The sequence below is a fragment of the Phragmites australis genome, chromosome 8, assembly GCF_958298935.1.
Source record: "Phragmites australis chromosome 8, lpPhrAust1.1, whole genome shotgun sequence".
NCBI classification, from domain to species: Eukaryota; Viridiplantae; Streptophyta; class Magnoliopsida; order Poales; family Poaceae; genus Phragmites; species Phragmites australis.
The window spans coordinates 3,558,103-3,575,430 of NC_084928.1; the positions used below are offsets into that span (position 1 = coordinate 3,558,103).

A 17,328-nucleotide genomic window follows, 5' to 3' on the forward strand; every position below is an offset into this window, starting at 1 on the left:
TGGACCAGTTCACATCTACGTTACATCAAGGCAGGTACAGACGAGGACCGATAAACCGGGATGCACGCACAACTAGTTTAGCTCAAAATCGGAGGAGAAGGCATGTTTAATTTATCGTCGGTGCAATTGGTAGATGTGTAACTTCGATATATTCCGTGACCTCACACTTAACATCGAGTGAGCGCCGACCATCAATTATTTCGAGCGCACTAATTCATAACCTCCCTTGTGAGGCTGTGATTAGTGGCGGATCCACGTTATAACTACAGGGTGTACAGAACAAAGCTTAAATTCTTACTTTTCAAAGGAACAACCCATGTAACACCAACTAAATACAATATTACCTAATAATTAAAGTATTAGACATTTTATTAAGATATAATGGTATGTATATCTGAATATTTTTTATCTGGATATGTCAGTGGCGGTGACACCAAAACTTAAAGAGTGTGTAGTTTACATTGCTAAACTCCCTGACGATAAGCTCGTAGTGCCGGCCGTCCCTGTCGCCACACACACATCGCCTCACGCACCGACCTGCGCCCGCTAAAAATCCCTCCCACCAACTCACCCCGCACCGCAATCCCCACCTGGCCGCACGCCTAATCCCTTCCTATTTATAGACCCCACCACTCAGAGGCGCAGAGGAGAGAGCGCAGGAGCAGCACCCGGACGCCGCCGCCCTGCCGAATCGAGGGATGGAGAGTGACGCCGCCGCCTTCTACCCAGCGCCACAGCCCGAGCCGACCGCCCCCGCGGCGGCGCCGGCGACGGCGCGTGCTGGAGGTGCGAGGACGGCCGCGGTGGTGGGCAGGAACGCGCGCGGCGTCGGCGTCGGCGGCGGGGGAGGAGGAGGGAGGCAGTACCGCGGCGTGCGGATGCGGAAGTGGGGCAAGTGGGTGGCAGAGATCCGCGAGCCGAACAAGCGGTCGCGGATCTGGCTCGGGTCCTACTCCACCGCCGTCGCCGCCGCGCGGGCCTACGACACGGCGGTGTTCTACCTCCGCGGCCGCTCCGCGCGGCTCAACTTCCCCGACCAGCTCGACGGCGCGGAGGTGGCCGAGCAGCCCGAGGGCCGGAAAGAGGGCGGCGGGCTCACAGCCGCCGCCATCCGCAAGAAGGCGGCCGAGGTCGGCGCCCGCGTCGACGCGCTCCACTCCGGCGTCGGCGGCGCCCCTCCTCCTCCTCCGCCGCCACTGTCCCAGCGCCGCCGCGCCAAGAACCCCGACCTCAACCGGGAGCCCACCCCGGACACCTCCGACGACGAGTAAAGCGCGCTGATTTTGTCTTCTTCCTCCATCTACTAGTCCCAGTCCTTAGGCAACTACTCATGCGAGGATTAGCTAGCTAGCTAGCCAGCCAGTAGTAGCAGTAAGCAAGCAACCAGATAGTGCCAGGCCAAACGGACGGGCGTGGACGGACGCAAGGTGCTCGGTGGAATGCGGATGAGCTCGGAGGTAGCAAATAATGGATCCGCGACGTCGCCATCGGGACGGGAAGCCGTAGTAAGTAGGAGCTAGGGTCGTCTGAGCTGTTTGGCCGGAGGCGACGGCGACGGCGACTACTCTAGTAGAGTAGTAGTAGGAGATACAGACGGGTGCGTGCGTCAGTGTGTGCGGGCATGTAGCTAAGCAAGACGGCTATGTACCTCCCCGTCACTTGAAAATGTTTGTAAAGAAAGATGCCGGCCAAGCAAAAGATCAACAAGAGCTTCATGGATCTTTTGCTTCTTTTGTGGTTTGATGCTTCAAATAGAATCTGGAAAATGGCAGGCGTTACGATCAGATCTGGGGCCAGTTTGTCGCTTCGTAATCTCGCCAGCGTTCGGCTTACCAATCGGAGCTCGTTTGGCGGTAACAAATCCGATCGGTTGGTGGTAACAAAAATTCGCGGTAACGGGTTGAAATTTAAAAAAAAAATAGACAAAATTTATTTGATAAAATTTAAAATTTGAGGAAAAATCGTGATTTTAGCTGCTCGGTAACTGGTCGGTTTGAATCGGTTACTGAGCGATTTTTGTAATTTATCGAGCGGTTTTTTCGAATTTTTTGTATTAATCGCTCGATTTTCTTGGTAACCGCTCGGTCTTCTCGATTTATCGAGTGGTTTTCTCGATTTTCAGTGAAGTTAAAAAAAAACCTAAAAATTATCTCAATCTTGTAAAATTAATAACTAATTTATCTGAGTTTCAAATCAAGTGAAATAAATTTTGTTGGTTTAATTGTAACATGATCTACATGATAAAAATATTTGTACTCATAAAAGTTCAAAATTTTCTGTGAAAAAATGTATTTATTAAACCAAGTTAAATACATAGTTTATTCTTTACTAATCCAAAAATTATGAAACTAATTTTGTTAGTCTTCTTACATGATCCTATGTCTTTTAAAAATACATGAACTCATGAATTAGTTATTGTAACATACAGGATTGTGTAAATGTGTTACGACTAGATTAATTTATAAATGACCCATCACACCTCAAAAATTAGTGAAACCACTTATTAGTTTATTTATACTATTATTTATGTAGAAAAAATAATAGTAGACATGAAAAAGTTAATTACAATGCTGTTTCTTAACATATTCACTTTATGCTTATGAACTTTGTAAAAATTATAGAGAAATTAATAAAACTCTAAATAAAGTGAAATCAATTTTAAAGATCCTCTTAAGATACATTTTACACAAGAAAAATATGTGTTTGCATGTTAAACTTTTCCTTAACATGAGTTAATAACTGAGCCGCACGTTTCAATTTTTTTTATTTTTTCAAACTTCCTCCCTATAGAATATGATGAAAACGATATTATTTTTGAAAAGTTTTTTCACATAAGGTCTTAGAATTGTGTCTAGTTTTTTTTTTCAAGATTTTGTTTGAATTTTTTTATTTTTTTGAATTTTTTAATTCAAATTCGGTTACCGTTCGGTTTTTTAAACCGAACTGGACTGAGATGGCCGGTTATCGCAATTTTTGCTTGGTTACCGTCAGTTTTTTTGAACCCTGAATCTTACACGAATTTTCAGTTTGGAATTTTGTGGGAATTTTCGGTCTGCAATTGATCGATGTTTGGTTTGTATCTAAATTTAGGAGTTTAAAGTTTGTTATATTATAGATTTTTAAATAATTATTTACTTATTTATTATAACTATAGTAAATTATACTTTATTAGTCATCTAATTTATAAGAAAGAATCAGCGTATTCTTAGATAACCCACTAAAATATAAACCATTCAGTTTACTATCCTAAAATTTCAATACCGGATCACTTTATCTCCACAGCTGGTTTCGACAACGGTATCTGATTTTTAATTAGGTAATTTTGCATTTAGATCTTCAAACTTTTCTGTTTTCACATAAGTCCTTATTTTTGCATTTACCCCTTATAATTTTATTTATTTATATATAAGTCTCTAAAATTTTACAAATAAATCCCTAGACTTTTTCTATTTTTATTAAATAGCCCCTGTCTTTTTACAAAAGATCAATGTAACTTCAAACCTTTATAACTTTTTTTATACGAGTTCTGTTTTAGGTGATTTTTATGCTCACACGATCGTAGCAATGAGTACTTTCTGTTAGTATGCTTTTTTTTATAGCATTTTGCTACTATTTGATGTACTATTCTTAGGTATTTGTGTTTTTTCTTTTGTCAGTTGGTCTTGCGAGTAGACGATTACATTCAAAAGCAGTACAAAAATCTTCAGAGTAGGAGTTCGAGATAACTGAGTAGCATCTAGGCAAGTGTCATTGATCACATTGATCTCATTGTAGAAAAGTGTGTCTTTTATTTCTACTGCATACTTGTCAATATGAATCTCATATTTAGGGTTATGGGTACGACTTGACCAATTAATTAGATGTCATCTTTACTCTGTACGTATCGGTTGACTGTTGAGTGATACAAGAAGGGGTCTTATAGGACCAACCGACAAAAGAGAAAACATAAATAAGTAAGAACAGTACACTAAACAGTAGCAAAGTGCTATAAAAGCTTGCTAACAGAATGTTCTAGTTGCTACCATCGTATGAGCGCAAGAATCGTCTAAAACGAAGCTCGTATAAAAAAAGTTATGAAATTTTGAGTTACAGTGATCTTTCTGTAAAAAGACATAGCCTATTTAGTAAAAATAGAAAAGGTCCAGGAGCTTATATCTAAAATTTTAGAGACTTTCCGGACTACGCCGATTTTTAAAGGTAAAATAAACTTTTTCTTTAATTTTATTAGTTATTTTTTATAGCAAGTCACACTTTCCATACAGACAGGTGAATTCTTGGCTCATCTGTAGCCGTTAGTGTGTTTGGCTGAATGAAGAAGCAATGATGTGTGCTAACTGGCTTTAGCATCTCGCAGTGTGTCTCGATCTATCGGAAGTGCCTCTCGTGTCACCTGCAAGAGAGAGAGAGAAAGGATGAGGGGACGGGACGATGATGGCGACGGGCTCGCTTGCCGGGCGAGGCGTGTGGTGTGTACTTCTCTCGCGGGGGAAAACTATAAGCCGCGGTCCGTGCTGCTGGGTCGGACGGCTCTGGTTTGGTTTGGCTGTGGGGATGGCGTGGACCGGGGAGACGGCCACCGGTGCACGGGTCTCATCATCGGCTGGCCAATGATGCGCGTGTCGGCAATTGATTACGGCGCTCGAGCCGCCCAGGAAGAGACGATTCGTGGACTCTGGGGTGGAAGAAGACCAGAGGGGTACGCGTACGACGCCTGGTCCACGTCGTGATTATTGCACCACTGCTAGCACAGAATTGCCGGCGAACCTTTATAACGGCAGAGTATTGTTAATCCTCTTTGTTTTTTTCTTTCAAAAAAATCTCTCTGCTCTTAATTTAGGAGCACATAGATGCTACTTTAACTCGATATGCACATAGCAAGAAATGAATAAATATCTTAACTAGCTAAGTGCCATGAAAACACAAACATCAAATCCAATAACATTAAGCAAAACTTAAATCATGAAGATGTGGATGTGTCATAGAAGCACCGTCGAATGAATACGTCAGGAACAATATCATATTTTGATTTCAAATAAGATCTAAAAAGGAGGAGGAGATTATTCACTAACTTTCCTTCTAATTTATTAATTATTTTTATTAGTAATATTCGTAGCCGGTAACAAGACGAGTGTAACGAAAATGAGCCTATTAGGTCATAATTATGATTTTAGTGATTAATAACAATATAGTCATTATGACTAACATGTTTGTCAAGAATATATGTTAGTATGTCTTATAAATGTAATACATCAAAAAATCATGCAGTCGGGACAAAATTTGATTGAATTGGAGAAGTTCTAAGAGAATTGACCTCATCGGAAAGTCTGGTGCAGAGGAGTTTGCACTCAATGGAGCATTATGCACAAAGACTGATGGCCACACCAGATAGTCCGATGCTTTGTGTGTTTACTCACCAGAGTATTTATGATAAAAAGGGAGAAGGCCGAGGACCTTATCGGATAGTCCAGTGACCTGCACAGAGTAACACCGAAGCATTTTTTTTAGAGAAGAATAAGACTATGGATCAACTCACCGGAAGGTCCGGTGCTTGTTTTATGCACACCGGAGTATAGAACTAGAGCATTTCTTGCAGAGACGACTGCAAGTGCTGAAGAATGAAGATCAACTCACCGGATAGTCCGATGATCATATAGATAGTTGCACCGGAGCATTTCCACGAAAAAGAAGAGAATGTTTAACTTACCGGATGGTTCAGTGTGAATGGAATGAACACCAGATGAATGCATCAGAGCATTTTATACAAAGAGGCTGCAAAAGGCTCGGATGGCTCAAGATAACTCACTGGAAGATTTGGTGATGGATTTGAAGGAACACCGGAGTGTTCAGTGTTCACAATGACTTTGAGTGGAAGTCCAACGGTTAGTTTCTGAGTTTGTACTCACCAGATGATCTGGTGTTAGTATTACTGTTCTCACCGAATCATTCGGTGTTATTAGCTTTTCTGAGTCGTTGAGAAAATGGTAGTTGGTGGGTTTGAGGCTATAAATACCCCTCCACTTAGTCATTTGAAGGCGTCACATGATGCTGGAGTCTAGAAGAAGCTCATATACATTTGAGAAGATACCTAAGCCATCAAAGTGCTTAAAATGATCATCCAATGTGATTAAGCACAAGATTAGATAGCGTTTAGTGCTTATAGACCTAGAGTGAGTTGTAGCTAGGTGTTGCAGTTTAAAGAAGGGATCAATGAGTGCTCATAGCTTGTATCGAGTGGTATGTCGGTGCCTTGAGTCTTGGTGACTCATCGATATCTTAGGCCTTAGTGGCTTAAACTTATTGGCCCTCTGACTTGGTGTGGAGCGATGGCAAGATACGTGTACGGGTATGCAGAGACACTTGTCTTGGTGGCTCAAGCTCTAAAGTGATCACAGCGGCAAGTGATCAGAAGAGAGGCTAGTGGTAAGATATTATCTTGGTGGCTTAGTGGCTCAGCGGGCTTGAGATCTTGTCTTGGTAGCTCAACAACCGTGATCGAAAGAGACTTGACGACCGAGAGCATATCCTTTTTGGAGCTCCAAAGTGGATTAGGGTTGACATTCATGTCATCGATTTCATGGGATAAAAGTCCCTTTGCTAATTTTGTGTCTCTACCTTATTTACATTTCGCATTTACATATTTACAATTTACCTTGTTAAGTATGTTATAATCCACAGCAGACCAGCCAGTCAGAAGAGCCTGACTAGCTCCTTCTGACTTTAACTTGATATGCACATAGCAAGAAATGAATAAATATCTTAACTAGCTAAGTGCCATGAAAACGCAAGCATCAAACCCGATAACATTAACAAAACTCAAAGTATGAAGACGTAGATACGGTATAGGAGTATCATCAAATAAATATATCAGAAACGATGTCGTATTTTGATTTCAAATAAGATAAAAAAGAGAAGTAGATTATCTACTAATTTTTCTTTTAATTTATTAATTATTTTCATTAGTAAAACAATCTTACATCCGTAGTCGGTAACAAGACGGGAAGACTGGAGAACGAGTGTGGATGATAAAAATAGGTAAATTATTTGAAATTTATGTATTTTTATTAGATGAGAGAAGAGTGGGGAAAATGTGATGTACAAATTAACTCATATTTTATATAGTAGAAATTTGGTGAAAAGGTTGACTTGAAATATAACATGAAGAATATTTGCAATCTTTCTAATGTAAAAAACTGCTGTACACTGTTGAACGTTCTTATTGAGCAAGTGTGGACGGCAACAACCCCATATATCAGAGAAGAAAACGACTGCTCAAGAGCATACAAATAGCTAGACTTGGTTTTGAGAACCCATCCGAGTCAACTTCAGTTGCTGTGCAAACCGGAGAAATAAAACCAGAAACTTTGGAACGAAGCGAGAGTACCACCACTAGATTTCTTTGCAGTTTTGGAAAGAAACCCGCCGGCCGGAACATTTGTTTGACTGGTTCAGGCTATACAGACCGACATTTCTGAGCCATCAAAGGTTGTTTATGTTTCAGTGTTTGCGCAACACGTAATCTTTTAGTCTTTGCGTACGTGTCTGCTTGGATCATGGTACGAGTATTCTAACACATGCCGGTTCCAGTCAGTTAGTTCTATCCTGATCTACAGCGAAAGTTGGAGTGCATTGCGTTCAGTTCAGTCACGGCAGAGTACAAGAAGATGTGATAGTGCTCCTCTGATTTGTTCTGAAAAAGCAGGACTGCAATGCAAGGCGACGGCCCCTTATTCATTTGGCTTAGACTGAAACACGTTGGAACGGAATGGATCCTTATCCTTTTCTGGTTTAGCCTGAAACGCATTTGGCTTAGCCTGAAGCGAGTCGAGCAACAACTGCAAGTCTGAGAACCAAGCTTAGCTTGGGTCATTTGTGCGTCTACGAGTGATGTTTCTTTAAAAAAAATCATAAAAATATAACTATTTGTATTATTGTAACATAAAAGTATAATTTTTAAAATATATTTTATAAAATTATAACTATTTCAACCATTCTTAATAAAAAAACTATAACCTTTTAGTCTTATCTTATATGTCAGTCACGCATGTACCACATGTTCTAGTTCTATCTATCAACCACACATGTGCTAAAAAATTATATTTTTTTATTACTAAAGATAGAAGTAGTTGTATTTTTATGAAATAAACTTTAAAAATTATAATTCTATGTTAAAATAGTATAAATAGTTGTAGCTTTATAAAATTTACTGAAAAATCTGCAACAGCATACAGCAGTTGAAAGCAGACGAGATGTGGACCATCTGGTCGTGCTCGTAACTGTTCATGGGGTTCAGTTACACGGCTGAAACCACAGTCGCAGCAAGCAGAATGGGGCAACAGAGAACCGGCAGCCTGAAATCCTAACAAAGTGTCAGGACCTTACCTGACGATGCACAAGTACCTAGACAAGAAGAGAGCGCGGGAATACAAAGCCATTGCCAATGGGCCGGAAGAGTCAGCGAGACACGAAGCCCAGCAAGCATTACCATGGGCCAGACTGGGTTAAGTGATAGGTGTGTTAGAAATCTTCGCCAAAAATATGTGGCGATTTAATTACAGATTATATGAAGGATGATTTCCCAATTCTTGTTGTTGATTGTTTCTTTGCTTACTTAATCATACATGAGTAATGCATTTGGGTTGTAATAATCATCCAGGCTGTGTACAAGTGCAGAGACTGGAAACTTGTTTTTCATTATTAAAAAAAGGTTATAGGTGTGTGTGGCCAAGGCCTTGTATGGGTTTGAACTATAAACCCGTGTGGGTGAAAGAGGGGATGGTAGACGAAATGTAGTTGAACTTTATTCTCTATCTCCAGTACGATTCCCCCTTCCTTCCCCAATGTTTTTATCCTCTGTCTCCGACCAACTCATTTGATCCCGATCTCCTGCTTTGCTACCTTCCTCAATTCTAATCCAGGACCTTAACAATCTAGTACCAGAGCCCTAATCCCTATCAATAACCTGGAAACCCACTAGCACTCCACACGACTCAAAAAGAAGCACGTCGCCATGGACCCCAACACGGAACCCATCCTCGACAAGATGAACAAAGAGGTTCACAGAGCTAGATCTCAAGTGCGAGAAGCGGTTCCAAGAGCAAGATCAGAAGAAAGATGACCTCATGGTGGCGTTGGAGGCGGCTACGGCGTCGATCGAGTCGTGGAAGCCGCGGATGGAATTCGCCGTCAACGACATGATGCTCGAAGTCGTCATGCTCAACAAGCACTGGGAGCGTATGGTGCTAGCTTGAGCAAGCGACTAGCGCACCGGGACTACTCGAGAATCCCGGGTCGGCTTCTGCGTGCCCACTTGCCGAAGAAGAAGCCGACGGCCCCCAATGAGCACCACGAAGAACAAAATCCCCGGGAGAAGGCGCATGGGTCAATCACGAGCCGCACCCATTTCCCGGTAAGGGTATGTTTGATTCCACCCCACCCATCCCTCCCAAATCGTTCCATCTCCAACGTGAATTTTTCTCTTCTCAGTTTAGATCATCTCCAACTATATTTACTTCATTTCATTCTCTTCTCGATTCCCTTCTCTATTACTATTTTCTTTATTTTTTCTTATCTTTAACAGTTTTTTTTTGAAGGAATTCGTAAAGAGAAAGGAGAGGAAATATTGTTCTAAAGTGAATGAACTTGAGAATTCACTCGTGACAAGAATCATAAAGGGAAGGAGTTAGAGCACTGAAGTGAACGAAAATCTCTTCGTAAAGAGATTCTAGACTATAAAGGAAATCGGTTGGAGATGATCTTAGCGGTCAATCACAGTTGGGTCCAGGGGGTAGGAGCTGTGCTGCTGCGTGAGGGTTGTCCTCTTGCATTTTTAAGCATATCACTTGAGATGTGAGCAAAACATTGTTACAAAATACTCACAATTTGACAATACAATCAAAATGGTAGCTAACAAAATAATTCAGCTTAGTCAAATCATTTCAACTCACTCCCTACAACTACCACTTCCCCGTTCACCCAATTTACGCCAATAAGCCACAGCCTCTCATATATTGTTGTATAGCCTAAACAAGTCACGACTTATCCTTACGAAGGAAAAGAGAAATTGTGCCTCCAGAGATACTGACAATCTATCCCTTTGAACAAATGTCATAGACTAAGCGGTGTGATCACGACACTAAAGAGCAGCACACACCACGCAAGCATTTAACTGACTTGTAATTAAGGTGAGACCAACGCCACATCAGAAACATGAAGTGGCTAAACTTATATCTGAAGTTTGATAATTTTTAGGTGTTGTTTCTAGATAGAAAATATGTACGCAGAAAGGAGATTTATATCTATTGACATATGGCAACCATGCAATGACTGACCTAGTTTTTCTTTGAACTAAAATACGACGTGGGGCACTGAGGCTCCTGCTGTGATTTTCTGTTAAAAAGAGAGTTCAGTATGACAGTATGTACAAGAAAAAAAAGGGAAAGAATGTACAACAGGGGGGATAAATCTAGAGACTACTCTGCCCAGAAGTCATATCATCATTTTTCAAAGGGGGATAAATCAAGAGCGCTTTTACGGTGGTCCATACTACCCATAGGTTAGAGGTAGTATAAATTAAATCAGACCGTCCACGTAAATGGATATTTTTGTAATTCGACAGTAATTTTAATAATTACCCACCATGCCATTAAAGGGCAGTACAGTATTTTTTCTTTTTTAATACATACTCCCAGATAATCTTTCGACACAAAACGCTGCGGCGCTCGCGGAAGAAGGCGTCGGCGCGCGGGAGTGTCGGCGGCGCGGGGGTCTGGCGGAGGCGCGCTCGAGGACGTGCGCGCGAGAGAAGCCGGTGCGCGCGAGAGAAGGCGGAGGCGCGCTCGAGGACGTGCGCGCGAGAGAAGCCAGTGCGCGCGAGGGAAGGCGGAGGCGCGCGGGAGGGGAGGCGGCGCGGTCGAGCACGGCGTCGGAGAGTGCGGCTACAGTGGTGGCGCGCGCGATAGAAGGCGACGGCGCGCGGGAGGGGCGGCGCGCGATTGCACGTCATCGGCGAGGGCGGATACAGCATCTGCGGCGGCGCTCGCGAGAGAAGGCGGCTGCGGTAAGAACCATCTAGATCTTCAACCCCTGCTCTCCAGCGATCGGTAAGCTCCCATCTAGATCTTCAACCCTGCTCTCCAGCGATTTCCACCTGCTCTCCAGCGATCGGTAAGAACATGCAGTAGATGTGTTCTTAGTTCTTTGTAAATCGATAGATCTGCCCTTTCTCTTCTTGGCCATTTTACTCCCGCATTGATGATACATTAATTTTGCATTATCGCATTGCTTGTACTGGTAACTTGTTTGGTGATATCTTAATCAACACAAATTGTTTATTCCCCAATCTCCTCAGATATTGGCTAGTGAACATGTTCATGTATCCAGATTAGGTGTTACTGCTCTTAGAATATTATTTCATACGATGATCCGAACAAGTTCATGTATGTTGGCCGGTGAAAGTATAATTCTGATTTTATATTATTCCCTCAAGTGTTTACGAATAAGTAGTAAACACACTATCTCTATAATATGTTGCCAAAAATATGTGACTGTTGAATAATTGATGGATATTTACTCTGAAAATTTGTTTCTGATGTGCAACGGTAAAAGTCTTGCAGCCTATATACCAATATCAGCCATATTTAAAATTTTGTCTTTTGGAAGGAACTATGATTATGTTAGGTCATTGCAGGGATAGTGTGAGAAACCCATTGGTACATTTATAATTGACGAAAATCAGTAAATAAGTTGATGGAAGCTAAGAATAATCTGCCATTACATTTGTAGTATATAATTTGAGTGGTATTCGCATAAGTATGGCGCAAATTTACTTTATTTTTTGGTCAATGCCATGTCATGAACGGTTTACTCTTGTAGTGTACCACATTTAATCTTGGGTTGAGAGAGTAGTAATCTGCTTGCATTTTTTACTGAATAACAGTGCTGCATAATGGGTGGCGTAGAGCACATTAGCTTGGAGGAAGTGGAAGAATATAGCATGGTGGTAAACAAGACTTTTAGCAGCGAGGAGGATGGCTATGAGTTTTATAATTCATATGCAAAAGTTAAAGGGTTTGGTGTCAGAAGGGGCAAGACGAGGAAGAAAGGAGAAAGGGTGATATGGAGGAGATTATTGTGCTCGTGTGAAGGATACAGGTCCATTGAACACTTTGAAAAGTCTGTTCAAGTAAGGGAGCCACGGACGCTCACTCGTTGTGGATGCGAGGCTAGGCTTGACATTCAGCTAAATGAAGAGAGTGGCACGTGGTTCGTTACAGATTTTAAGGATTCACATTCTCATGCACTTGCTAAGCCTGGTGAGGCTTTTGTCTTGCGGTCTCACCGGGGCCTAAGTGAAGCACAGAAAGCAGAGGCCATTGAGCTGGGAATCGGCGGCCTTCGTACCTGTCAGATAATGGATGTGATGGAGAAGAACCATGGCGGTTTTGAGAAGACTGGGTTTCTGGCTCGGGACCTATACAATTTCATTGCAAGGAAGAAGAAGAAAAAGGTTGAAGGCAGCGATGCTGACTTTGTTCTGAACTATATGAGGGAGAAGCAAGCAGAAGACTCAGAGTATTTCTTCAAATACACACAGGACGCTCAAGGGCGGCTGAAAAATATATTTTGGGCGGATTCACAATCTCAGATTGATTATGATGCCTTTGGCAATGTTGTGGTCTTTGACAGCACATATCGCGTGAACCGGTACAACCTTCCTTTTGTTCCCTTCATTGGAGTTAACCATCACCGAAGTACGGTTGTATTTGGGTGTGGTATCATTTCGAATGAGAGTGTGTCATCGTATGTCTGGCTCCTTGATACTCTTTTGGAGGTGATGAACCAAAAGCATCCAAAGTCACTGATCACTGATGGGGACGCCTCAATGGCAAGGGCGATTGAGATGGTTATGCCCGTGGCAGATCACCGTCTGTGCAGTTGGCATATAGAACAGAATATGGTGAAGTACCTCAAGGGTGAAAAGCTTAAGGAGTTCAGAAAATTCATTTACCATTCAATGGAGGTTGCTGAGTTCGAGAGGCGATGGGTAGATTTCAAGGAGACCCACAAAATAACTGAAAATGACGTATGGATATGGAAGATGTATGAACTCAGGAACAAATGGTCCGCTGCACACACGAACGGGAGACACTTCCTAGGCATGCGTAGTAACCAACGGAGCGAGAGCTTGAACTCTAGGCTTCACAAGCATCTAGACCGGACTATGTCGCTTGTTGATCTGGTCGAGCATTATGAATTCTGCTTGTCGCGCATCCGCAGGAATGAGGCTGAGCTTGATGCAAAAGCTTCGTTGTCCATCCCATTCACTAGGATAACTGCGGACATATATGAGAAAAGGGCTGCTCGTATCTACACGCCGACGATGTTCAGGAAGGTTAGGGTGCAGATTAGGAAGCTACCTGAATGGGAGGTTAAAGAGGTGACAATTGTAGACAGAGTTGTGAGTTATCAAGTTGCACCCATAGGTAGTAGTGAGAACCATTTTGATGTTAGTTGTACTTTTGATGGCTCAATGATGATAACAGCTAGCTGCCCTTGTCGGATGATAGAGTGCGAAGCCATTCCATGCACACACATATTTGCTGCTATGCGGTTTGTGGGTCTGGACACGATTCCTCCTTGTTGTGTTCAAAATAGGTGGACAACTGTAGCAAAGCTCGCATTCGCCTCGAATAGATATAGCAATACCCATGTGTGGTCAGAACAGATGGACCGTTTCCATGACCTCCGCATGAAGGCTAATATTGTTTTGTTCAAAGCTTCGAGGACTGAGGAGCAATCGGATAAGGTCATGAGAATCCTAGATGCTATTAGGGATGAAGATGTAGAGAACAATGGGGGCATGGAGGCGACTTACTCTTGGTCTTTGCCATCACACTTTTCTGGGGCGGCAAGATCTTCTACAACAAGAGTACTCGATCCTGAGAGGATTATTTCGAAAGGTGCTCCATCGAAGAGATTAAAGCGATTTCATGAAGCGGGGAGCCAAAAATAAATGGTATGGAAACCTAAATCTTGAGGTAACTATTTAATGAAGCTATTTTCAATGTATTTCATGTAGCGATTTCATGAAGCTATTTTGGGTAACTATGTGATGAAGCAAGATTTCAATTTATCGTTCCGGATGATATGCATCTTTTTCTGTAACACATGCTCTATTCAAGTTCAGTACAAATATATGGAAATTACTTGATATCTGCTTATATTACTGCACAAGGAAGAATGATTTTGGCTCCTTAGGAAAGATCTAATAATTCTGAATTGCGTGTACAACACCTTACAAATCGTTAAGTAATGTCTTTTTTATTGCATTTCTTTGTGTTATCATACCCATTGCAGCATTGTGCTATCAAACCTATATGTCCTTTTTATTGCATTTATTTGTGTTATCATACCCATTGCAGCATTGTGCAGCTTCCACCCTCGGTAACTTTGCTAAATTATACTACTGTGTTATCATACCCATTTCTTTGTTACATTTTTCAGTTCAAAAATCATGTCTCTGGTAGGGAGATAACTTGTGCGCCTATTATTGGTAGGGAGATAAGGTATTGCCATGTTCTGGTCACAAAGTGAGCATTGTATTTTTGTTTCATGTTGATAGTATCAATAATTGAAAACCAGTTTAATTAGATTATGCCTTTGCTGAAATAAATCTTCCTTACTACTGTGTATGTTTGTATAGGTTGTATTTTCCAGAAAACGCTTAATGGAGGAAATGTGGATAACTGGACTTGTTTCAATTTGTCACGTATTCATCCTGATGAGGTACAGAGGTTCTGTATGGATCTGCATATGTGCAATGCCAAAAGGACCATGCTGCTCCTACCCATATGGAGAATGCTTTGACCGATGTACACATGAGGGCCACACAAATGCTTGCCTGACTTGTAATTGTAATCTTGCCTGACTGTAGTGGTTCTTACGGTATGCATAAAGCTGTATGGATCATACACATTTTTGCAGGTACTTTGGTTTTTTGTTATATATATAAGATAGTGAAGCAATCGTAACCTAACTCTTTTCTTTGATGAAGTTGCACACAAATGCTTGCCTGACTTGTAATTGTAATCTTGCCTGACTGTACTGGTTCTTACGGTATGCATAAAGCTGTCTACATGCCCATCAGTGCTCTGGCTTATGAGTGCTCTACTACGATACTTTAGTACATGCCCATTAGTTCTCTGGCCATTGCCGCGTCCAGCCGCACAGGTCCTCGCCAACGTCTCAGTAGCATATCAAATGCTACTGAGACGTTGGCGAGGAGTAGACAGGAGTCTCAGTAGCATCCGTTTATTTGTGTTTACTTTTTCCTTCCGGCCAACACCATCCGATCCATCGATACAACCGACTCCTAATTGGAGTCTCACAGCATCCGTTATAAACGTCCCTAGGCCTATACGTTTTACACTCGGTACAGGACATCGTGTTTGACTCCAACACCACCTCGTGATCTACTACCAAAACCTGGTACAAGCATATCAAATGCATGCAGACGCCCACGAACAGAAGCACCCCAAACCTCAACCGCATCTTCGAAGGTGACGCCAACGCAGAGGACGCCCAACGGGAACAAACGACACAGACGCAACTCGCCGCAACTCGCAGGCGCTACTTGACGCAGACGCAACTCGCCGCCGAACCACATATCCTCAGCGACGCAGACGGAAGGAAGCCTGTCGCAGAAAGGGATAAACATGGAGTCATATAAGTCGCCGTCATCTGAAGGTGTCAAGAAAATATCTCTGTGTGCGAGTAAATCAGCAGATGCTTCAATTGATCCGCAGACGCCTAGTGAAATAACAGCAAAACCAGTAAGTTTTCGGTACATCTAGCTTCGTTGTGTATTCTTAAACTGCATATTGCTGAGAAATTTGTCACCAATTTGCTATGAAGATTACAAATCAAAACTGACAATACGAATATGAGATGACGTTTCATCGCTCAGTCCCTTTTGTGAAGATCATGAGAAGTCAGGCTTCGCTTGATTGGATGCATGTTACGCCCCCAAAACTGCACCAACAGAGGCTGCTTTAGAACATCTCAAAAAAATTAGGAGAGACCAAACGGCATTACAAACAAACTTAAAAAGGGAATAAGAAGTTGCAATAGCTTGCAGCAAATAAAATTCGTTGGTACATTTTGTGCAGGGCCGTACGGACCTTCCTCATGTACACGATGTAGACTATGGAGATCCGAAAATATCAAATACAAAAGATTCATGCATTCCTGAAACCCCCTATGCAAAGGCAATAGCCCCAAACAACAACCAGGTACGCGAGTTAAGAGCCACAAAGGATATTGTTTACTTCACATGAGCAATACCCAAAGAAATAAACTAAATACTATTGTTTTGCAGGTGCAAACTTTACTTACTGTGCGGAGGATTGAAGCGCACCTAAACGATCTTGATCGTCAATTCCATCATGAGATCAATGAGATGTGCAGCAACATTGCAGAAACAAAGAGTACTATCAGATATTTAAGGGGAAAAATGGATGAATTGATCGGCCATGTTGAGGTACGTATATGATGTAAAAAATTCAATGCAGCAGCTAAATTAGCTAATACAAGGCCTAACCTAAATATTCTCATGTCATGCAGGATCAAAACAGTAAGGTAGGGCCTCGCACCTTCTCCCAACATGATTAGGTACATCGTGTGCTATCTGCCTTTTACTATGAATAATTTATAGCGTATATACTTGTCACAATCATCAGCTGAAGCGGCACATAAGAACTGATGAACAAGATGCAAGCATCGCCAAGCGGGTGCGAGGACCTTTTGGGAGGCTTCCTATACCGTCATTTCGCGATCATGATCCATTTATTTACTACAATGTCCCAAAGACCACAAAGAAAATAAATTGGGAGGCTTCTACACCAGAAAATATAACAATAAGTAATTCGTAATCATTTTGTTTCAATATACATTTTGTTATTTCCCACTATGGCTTGTAATGTACACTTTTTTCAGTCGACTGCGTTGGCAGAATTTCAAGATTTGAAGAAGAAATGCTAGACTTGATTAACTCTCTTCCAAGGGAAGAGGTTCTGGTGCACATCTATGATGTGATCATAACCAAGGTGGATATGGAAAGCATAGCAGATCCATATTTGGTGGATGGATCATTAAAGTACGTGCAAGATGACGTAAGTAATTTTAGTATAACTTTGCTGACCCTTTCGGGAACATATCAAAACTGACGACTAATCTTATGTCAAACACCAGATAATCGATGCATGGATACACATTTTTAAAGCTCGAAACAAAGACGACATGAGGGCTGACGGAAGGGTGTACATTGAAACT

At 42.0% G+C, this 17,328-nt stretch overlaps 2 protein-coding genes and 1 long non-coding RNA gene across 3 annotated transcripts; 2 read left to right on the plus strand and 1 right to left on the minus strand.

Annotated features, from left to right (window-relative positions):
- The first annotated feature begins 587 nt into the window (after positions 1 to 587).
- On the plus strand, positions 588 to 1,784 carry LOC133926311 (ethylene-responsive transcription factor RAP2-1-like). The gene has a single exon (XM_062372178.1). The coding sequence runs from the start codon at positions 699 to 701 to the stop codon at positions 1,269 to 1,271; it is 573 nt and encodes a 190-aa protein (XP_062228162.1). The 5' UTR covers positions 588 to 698; the 3' UTR covers positions 1,272 to 1,784.
- Positions 1,785 to 11,944: 10,160 nt separating this feature from the next.
- Positions 11,945 to 14,011, plus strand: LOC133927528 (protein FAR1-RELATED SEQUENCE 5-like). Its single transcript, XM_062374002.1, has one exon. The coding sequence runs from the start codon at positions 11,945 to 11,947 to the stop codon at positions 14,009 to 14,011; it is 2,067 nt and encodes a 688-aa protein (XP_062229986.1).
- Positions 14,012 to 15,340: 1,329 nt separating this feature from the next.
- Positions 15,341 to 16,834, minus strand: LOC133925775 (uncharacterized). Its single transcript, XR_009911011.1, has 3 exons — positions 16,393 to 16,834; positions 16,156 to 16,255; positions 15,341 to 16,029 (listed from the first exon to the last, which is right to left on the minus strand). It is a non-coding gene; the product is annotated as an uncharacterized LOC133925775 (long non-coding RNA).
- Positions 16,835 to 17,328: the final 494 nt, after the last annotated feature.